Source organism: Leptonychotes weddellii, chromosome 15 (genome assembly GCF_054177405.1).
Source record: "Leptonychotes weddellii isolate Sample4059 chromosome 15, ASM5417740v2, whole genome shotgun sequence".
Taxonomy (NCBI): Eukaryota; Metazoa; Chordata; class Mammalia; order Carnivora; family Phocidae; genus Leptonychotes; species Leptonychotes weddellii.
This window is the reverse complement of record NC_138383.1, coordinates 31,611,454-31,619,916: the sequence shown is the minus strand read 5'-3', so window position 1 is coordinate 31,619,916 and position 8,463 is coordinate 31,611,454. Positions and strand designations below refer to the sequence as shown.

The 8,463-nt window shown below is 44.1% G+C and overlaps 1 protein-coding gene across 8 annotated transcripts in view; it reads right to left on the bottom strand.

Moving 5' to 3' along the window:
- Positions 1–1,108: 1,108 nt before the first annotated feature.
- TADA2A (transcriptional adaptor 2A) overlaps positions 1,109–8,463 on the bottom strand; it is a 50,732-nt gene continuing 43,377 nt past the window's right edge. For all 8 annotated transcript variants that reach the window (XM_081805328.1, XM_081805335.1, XM_081805331.1 and 5 more), the window contains 4 exons: positions 6,716–6,848; positions 5,665–5,708; positions 3,294–3,367; positions 1,109–1,971 (listed from right to left, as the gene is read on the bottom strand). In XM_081805328.1, the coding sequence (XP_081661454.1) occupies positions 1,786–1,971; positions 3,294–3,367; positions 5,665–5,708; positions 6,716–6,848 (437 nt within the window). In that variant the 3' untranslated portion in view covers positions 1,109–1,785. The remainder of the gene's footprint in view (positions 1,972–3,293; positions 3,368–5,664; positions 5,709–6,715; positions 6,849–8,463) is intronic.

Below are 8,463 nucleotides of genomic sequence, written 5' to 3'. Positions count from 1 at the left end.
AGATCCCTCCCTCACCCCATCAGTTTTTTCAGAGTTTGACTGGTTCCAAGGTTTCTATCAGACTGTCCTCCCATCCTCCCACTCCTAACTACCCCAGCTGCCCCTTGTGTCCTCGCCAACTAAACCTCTTGGCATCATTTTCCTCACTCCCACTGCTGCCTCCACATCATCCTCCACCCACTATGTCTGCAACTGTCTCCCACTCCCATCTGCCACTTTCTCTCTCTCCTCTCAATCCTCTCATTGCCTCAAGAGCTCACCTCTCCCAGGGAGCCTTCCTTAATCAAGACTAAGGACTCTTGGGACTATAAGAGACACCACCTAACCCTGGTGTCTAATGCATCCCCAATTTTTAGAACAGGAATTACCTTTCAGGAACAAGAGGAAATCCGTTTATAACCAAGTAGGGGTGATGGTAGTGGCAGAGCACATTTTCTGAGAGGTAGGACAATGCAAAGACAAGACAGCATTTCCACAAGTCACCCTTTCTCAAGATTGAAGTCTTTTATTCTAATTCCCTCAGATCCTAAGAGTTTCCTTTTCATGTGCAACCGCCAGGTAAGCATGCATATTTACGTAAGTCAAAAAGTTTGAGCAAATACTTCCAACAAAGCATATAATATTTTACTTAGATATGTTGAATGCTGAAAGAATTGAAGAATCATTCAGCTACTGGAGATTATTTGTGCAGATTCTGAAGTTACTTCTACATATAACTTTGCTTCTAACAGAAACGGGATAACCATGACTCCACGTTTGGCTTACTTTGTGGAAAGGTTTGAGGATCAAGTTTCAGATGTGGTGGGGTTACTCACCTTCATATCTAGTGAGTCCCATATATGAACTGCTTTACTTTTGTTTTAAAAGTTGCTTTTCTTGCAGGCTAGCCTGTCACCATTGAGAAATTAGGGTTCAGGTCTCAATCCAAGCAAAGCCGAGGTTAGCTGTGTCATCTCCATCCTCAGGGGCCTGGTATCCTGGGAAACCCAGGGTAAGAACAGGGTGACTCCAGGACACACATGTTAGCAGAAACAGTGCGGCGTGATGAGGAGGGCACTCAACACCCTAAGTGTGCTTTAGTTACCAGAATACTTGACACACCCACAAATTAGGTAGCAAAACATTTTAATCCATTAATTCTAAAAATAACAGACATTTTATATCCGGTGCCACCTCCTCAAGAGTCTACTGCAGATTAGACAGTCAAGTAGAAAGCCAGACATTAAAAGGGGAAGATGTAGTTTGGGACAAGACCATCACGGGGAGATTTTTCCTCCCATTTGCTCATAAACGTAAGTCATCAGCTTAAAAAAATCCTCAGAAGGAAAGAGAAAGCTTTCTCATGCTCTATAACCTTTCTCTTTATTTTAGATCTTTCTGTAATGTTTGAAGGCAAAACAGATAATCAGAAAACCAACTTCCCAAGTACAAAGATCTGGACTCCCGGGACTACAGACTGCTTCAGTTCTATTTCTACCGACATTCTGATGTGAGGTACTATGGTTCTTGTTTTAGTTACAAGAGGTGTTGGGAATAGAGGCCCACTCACATTTAATAATAGCTTATCTAGCACATAACTTTGCAGCACAACACCAACAACAGGAGTGTTTTAAAGCAGGGTGGAAAAGAAAAGTAGGTATTAATACAACGTAAGGTTCCCTTTGTCCTTCCCCTCTTTTTACAATGAGAACTCAGCTCAGCAATGAAACTCTCCAGAATGCCTGTGCTGTCCTTTGGCCTACCACATTCCAAATTTGTGATTTCTGATCCGAAGCCCTCAGAGCCTCAGGCTTTAGTGATGTATCCTTCTCGGATGAGGAAATCATAGATTTTCCGGGTTTTGTTCACATCTATCTTGATGAGTGCTCTTGCCTGCGCCAGTCTCAAGCCTCCTTGCTTGTTACATTCGTTCAATAGAGCAGATTTGTATTCTAAATAGGCTCCTGGGACCAACCTCACCATCTGACAGAGCTGCAAGACACGGCAAATTTAATAAACATTAACATCTGTCATTCTCATAATTTAATCCAATAGGTATAGCCAAAATAAAATTTAAAAAGTGACATCAACCTCCAACTATTTATAGGAGCTGCTGGGTGGCTGGACCACATTCCATTTAATCTCTTCCTTGGAGAGAATTCTCCCTCACTACAGACATTGAGGAAGAGAAAGCCAGAGTCTGATGTCTCTCCCAGCAGGCTCACCTGGGTCTGTCAAGGAGCACAAGTATGTGTCCTGAGGAGCAGCCTGGGTCCACATAGCTCTCGGCCCAGCACATTCCAACACAGCCAGTCGGGGAAGAGCCACAGGGCACAGTAGGGGCGGGGGTGCAGATACTTGGGTTTCCAAGTGTGAATCACATTATTTTTAGTATCAGCATAAAGTAGTCATCCCTGCTTTTGTGACTACATTTCCTACTTTGAAGGAGGAGGAGATACAGGCCTTGCAAAGAGGCTACTTCAGCTGCTAAAAATCTAGAAAGCTGGCTCAGTCCCAGTTCACCTGCCACGGCACCCCAGGGCAATGAGCAGTATGAGGTCACTGCTTGTAAGGATAAAAACTGCTTGCAACTCCCGGCCAATCAATACTTGACTCAGAAAGGCCTGTGACCTTCTTCAGCAATACTGAAATAGAACATACACTCCTCTCTATTCCCAAACTAATCTTTACTGCTCCTGGGGGCTGAAATCAAAGACTAACAGCCCCCACTCCATGACTCCCCTTACTGTCTGACCTGAATTAATGACATGGAGTGGCAGATGGGGAGACTGATCTTGGAAACTGTAAAAGGAGCGCATGAGGAACAGAAGAGGGTTCCTCTTTTGGAATGGACTTCAGAGCTAGGCACATTTTTTGGAAAATGCTTGAGGATGACTCCTTTGAGGCTGGCTTTAAATTTTTGAGACAGCCAAAAGTAATATGAAGACAAGTCTGATGATTTTAGTGGAAAAGAAAAGTAGGTCATGGCATTTTTAATCAAAATTAGTATATGACTATATGTGATGATGAAGTTCCTTACTTACGGCTTACATACATGCTCTGGAGACAATCTTTTAAGTGATGGTTGTATTGTTGGGATAAATGTAGAGCTCATCAAAGTGAGCATTCTAATAGGAAATAACTATTTTCATATACAAGTTATTTTAAGTTTATAAACAATTTCATTCACATGAAGCACTTAGTACAGTATCTGGTACATGGTAATGCTCAATAAACAACAGCTACCATTATTTAGATTTATATGTCATAATCAACCCTACGCTTGCTCCTCTAGCCCCCCTTTTCTTTGTTACCTCCTTTTCTTTTTCATTCAGCTTCTCTGTGCCAGGGAGGCCAGTGAGGTTCAAGGGTGGTGCACTTCGTCTACCTACAGACACAGAAAAAGGTATGTGTTTCATAGGAGTGACAATTCCTCAGGTGTGAAGTAACACAGCCCACTGCAACCAGGCCAGTGAGGTACAAGGTCACGATGTCCAGCTCTAAGAAATCTCTACCCATCACCTCAGGCCTCAGTCTAGTTGGCAACGTGGGCACCCCAATGTTTGCCTGAAAATACAAGTGGTAATTCACGTGCCCTTTGCTCTGCCAAATTACACAATCACATACACCCTAGCAACCCAGTTGCTACTCTTTCCAACCCAGTAAGATTCTAAACTCTAAAGCCCAGATGTCACCCAGTGAAGGACGGTCATACGCTGCCCGCCCCGACGGCTGATGAATGGAAAGAACAGCTCCACAGGAGAGACCCTTCCCAGCCCTCAGGACTCTGCCAGGAGCGCAAGGCAAACACAGTAATTAACCAAGTACCATTTGCTTTAGGATCAAAGGCAGATTGTTAGGCCAGCAAAAGGCCCTTCTTATTTATTATGTGAGGGAATATCTGTTCCTTCTAAAGAAGCCCTGTTTACCTGAAAGATCCACACAGAGGAACAATGAGCCATTATATGGCAAACCAGAAGCTGAGGTGAACTCACATACTGAGAAAGAAACCCAAGTATGAGGTCACTGCCCAGGATGGGAAGTTTCATGTGTAAGATTTTTTGCTTTTGTTTTGAATATATATTTGGGATTAGTGTTCAGTTGGGAGATAGGTGGGCTGAGTTAGGCAAAAGAAAATGTAGAATAATGTATTAACAAGTTTTATGGCGGCTGCCTTTTAGGAGGTGGCGAGAAATAGGGAGCAAGTGTTAGAGGCTGCTCTGAGAGAAAACAGGCTTCTCTGTAGTATCAACAAGCGCATAAGAGCTTCTCCATAACCAGTAGGGCTAGCCTTCCCCTAAGTGTTCAAAAAGGGAGACTAAAATCATTTGGTACCTCACCAAAGTTACCAGAAGCTAGGTTGTAATTAACGATCCAGGCTTTCTACTTTGTACTGCCTTAGGAGCAACGGAGAACATGAAGAGGAACAAGGGGTCTCCTCAACCTAAATACAGGGGGCGAGAAAGGCTAATACCAGCCTAGGAAGCAACAAAGAATAAATGAGTACAGATGGTTCCAAAAATGCAAACACCAAATTATTAATTATCACTGTACTATATTTTTGTTATTTGTATTTCTGTATTTAGATTCGGGGGGCAGGGTTAGAAATAAGAAATTTGGAAAATAAAATTTGCATTTAGCTGTTGTAACTACTCTCTAAAAGACTCTTTCTCTTTTAAGTATTAAGAAATAATCGCCTGAAACAAAGGAATCAATTTTTTAAAAAGTATCCCTAGAGTAGCCATCTCTGAGCCCTGTCTAGATCCTGAATCTGATTTTTTTTTTTTTTTAAAGATTTTATTTACTTATTTGACCGAGAGAGAGACAGTGAGAGAAGCTGAGCAGGGAGCCCAATGCGGGGCTCGATCCCAGGACCCTGGGATCATGACCTGAGCCGAAGGCAGACGCTTAATGACTGAGCCACCCAGGCACCCCTAGATCCTGAATCTGAGAGATTTTAAATGGGATCACAAGGTCTATTGTTTCAAGCTTCCAAAGAATGGTAAAACTGCAATTGGGTCATCTTTTTCACTAGTCCTGTCTCTACAGGGGAGTGGTCTGTATGTTCTGATACAGGAAAGTGGCTAATCTAGCATATGGAGCAGGGTGAATAATAACCAAGAGAAGTGGCAAAAAAAACACTACAATTTTGGATCAGAGCTCTATAAATCATACCACCCCAAATTACCATTCATTGATTTATCAAGCACCAAGGATTACCAGATAACATCTGGCTTAAGCTTGCTCTGAAAACTAACCTCAAAATAGAGGACATACCCAAAGAGATAAAGATAACAAACAGAAATACCTCAAGTCTCCAACTTATAAAGAAATCCTTGTGTTTCTGCTCAGGATACAAATCCTTTAATTGATCCCCTGTGAGACAAATCTCAAAGTCTGTGGTAGATACAACCACAGTAAACTAACTGCTCATGAACATTGGTAAAATACAAAAAACACCTCTCTGGAGCTCTTTCTTCCCTGTCTCTGTACTCAAACCCTGAAGATAATCTCTATCTGGCCATGAAGATTCTGAAAACTTGCTGATGTTTATAAACTGGGATAACACTTACTTACCTGATCTGCCTAAGGACCCTGCTTCCACAAGGGGTAAGGGACTACTGGGTGAATCCCTAGAACGAAAACTTCACAATCAAGACATGCTCCAGCCTGAAAAATAATTACCTGAATTTGAAGTCATCGGAATAGAAGGGCTCAGGCCAGAATCACTAAAACAAAGAACAGGAATTTAACATAAGTCACACCAAAGAAGGCAATTTCCAAAAGCCCACGTGGGACTGGGTACCATTTATCAGGCTGGTTACTTTATTTATTTATTTTAAAATATATATATATTTTTTATTTGAGGGACGTCTGGGTGGCTCAGTTAAGCGTCTGCCTTCGGCTCAGGTCATGATCCCAGGGTCCTGGGGCTGAGCCCCGCTTCGGGTTCCCTGCTCAGCGGGGAGTCTGCTTCTCTCTCTCCATCTGCCTGCCACTCCCCCTGCTTGTGCTCTCTCTCTCTCTGACAAATAAATAAATAAAATCTTAGGAAAAAAAAAAGATTTTTTTATTTGAGAGAGGGTGCGAGAAAGAGCATGAGCAGGGGGAGAGGCAGATGGAGAGGGAGCGGCAGACTCCCTGAAGAGCAAGGAGCCCAATGCGGGGCTTGATCCCAGGACCCTGGGATCGTGACCTGAGCTGAAGGCAGACACTTAACCAACTGAGCCACCCAGGCGCCCCAGGTTGGTTATTTTAAAGGGATGCAGAGATAGATGGTACTGTTTTATAGGATATCCCACTATACTAACCAGGAAAGGTGATCTGTTCTGAGGGGTGTAAGAAATCGCCTGCATTTGTTAAGAAGAACTCTTAGTCTGGAACATCATGGAGACTAATCATGGGGAAATGACAAGGACATGATTCGCCAATGGAAATCATTCCATTAGATAATGGGGTGGAAAGAGGAGGCATGGTGGGGGAATTTACTAATTTTTGAAAAGAAAATCAAAGTAGCAAAGTAGGACTCTAGGGGGCCAGCTATGTTTCTCAAAACTGTCAGTATCGCAGTGTTTCTGAGACAGACTGCTAAGATAAGAATTCTGAGTTCTTCCAGCTACCCAATTATTACGACTCTGCCATGTGGGTGGGGTCCCCATGGAAATGTCTGAAACTACCTGTAAAAGCCAAAGCATCCCAGATGACGCCCCCCCACCGCCCCGGACTAGTTACCCACATGTCAGCCTGCCGCCGGAGCCACTGCTGGCAAGCACTGCTGTCCTGGATGTACTGCAGGACTTCCGAGAGCATGGTGCGTTTAAGGCGCTCCTCCTCCCGCGTCTTCTTGAGGTGGTCATAGGTTCTGGCACCTGAAGGTGACGAAAACAGCAGGACTGTGATGACAACGCAGCAGAACTAACTGAAAGGCTTCCTCACTGACCAGCAAACAGTTCGCCGCTTTTTGGTGTCTTTTGCAAAACTGCTTCCGGGGTGCCTGGTTGGCTCAGTCGGTGAAGCGTCTAATTCTCGGTTTTGGCTCGGGTCATGATCTCGGGGTGGTGGGATCGAGCCCTGTGTGGGGCTCCGTGCTCAGTGGGGAGTCTGCTTGAGATTCTCTCCCTCTCCCTTAGCGCCTCCCACTTTCTCTCTAAAATAAAATTTTTAATAAAACACAAAAAACTGCTTCCACAATTATTTTTCTTCTTTAGAAGATTTTATTTTTTAAAGATTTATTTATTTGAGAGAGTGAGTAAGAGAGAGCACGAGCAGGGAGAGAAGCAGGCAGAGGGAGAAGCAGGCTCCCCGCTGAGCAGGGAGCCCCAAGTGGGGCTCCATCCCAGGGCTCCAGGACCACGACCCAAGCTGAAGGCAGACACTTAACCAACTGAGCCACCCAGGCACCCCTATTTATTTATTTTTTTAGAAGATTTATTTATTTATTTGAAAGAGAGAGAGTGAGCGAGCATGAGCAGGGAGAGGAGCAGAGGGAGAGAATCTCAAGCAGACTCCACGCTGAGTGCAGAGCCCCACACCAGGCTTGATCCCAAGACCATAAAATCATGATCTGAGCCGAAACCAAGAGTCGGACATTTAACCGACTGAACCACCCAGGTGCCCCTATTTATTTATTTTAGAGAGAGAGAGATCACGGGCAGGGAAAGAAACAAGGGGAAGGAGAAAGAATCTCAAGCAGGGCGCCTGGGTGGCTCAGTTGGTTAAGCGACTGCCTTCGGCTCAGGTCATGATCCTGGAGTCCCTGGATCGAGTCCCGCGTCAGGCTCCCTGCTCGGCAGGGAGTCTGCTTCTCCCTCTGACCCTCCCCCCTCTCATGTGCTCTCTCTCATTCTCTCTCTCTCAAATAAATAAATAAAATCTTTAAAAAAAAAAAAAAGAAAGAATCTCAAGCAGATTCTGTGCTGAGTGGGGAGCCTGACACAGGGCTCGATCTCACGACCCTGAGATCATGACCCGAGCCAAAACCAAGAGTTGGATACTCAACCGACTCAGCCACCAAGGCGCTCCCCAAAATTATTTAAGAGCAATCTGATTCCCATGTTGGCGGGGATGTGGAGAAAGGGGAACCCTCCTACACTGTTGGTGGGAATGCAAGCTGGTGCAGCCACTCTGGAAAACTGTATGGAGGTTCCTCAAAAAGTTGAAAATAGAGCTACCATATGATCCAGCAATTGCACTACTGGGTATTTACCCCAAAGATACAAAAGTAGGGATCCGAAGGGGTACGTGCACCCTGATGTTTATAGCAGTAATGTCCACAATAGCCAAACTGTGGAAAGAGCCAAGATGTCCATCGACAGATGACTGGATAAAGAAGATGTGGTATATATATACAATGGAATATTATGCAGCCATCAAAAGGAATGAGATCTTGTCATTTGCAATGACGTGGATGGAACTGGAGGATATCATGTTGAGTGAAATAAGTCAAAAAGAGAAAGACATGTATCATATGATCTCACTGATATA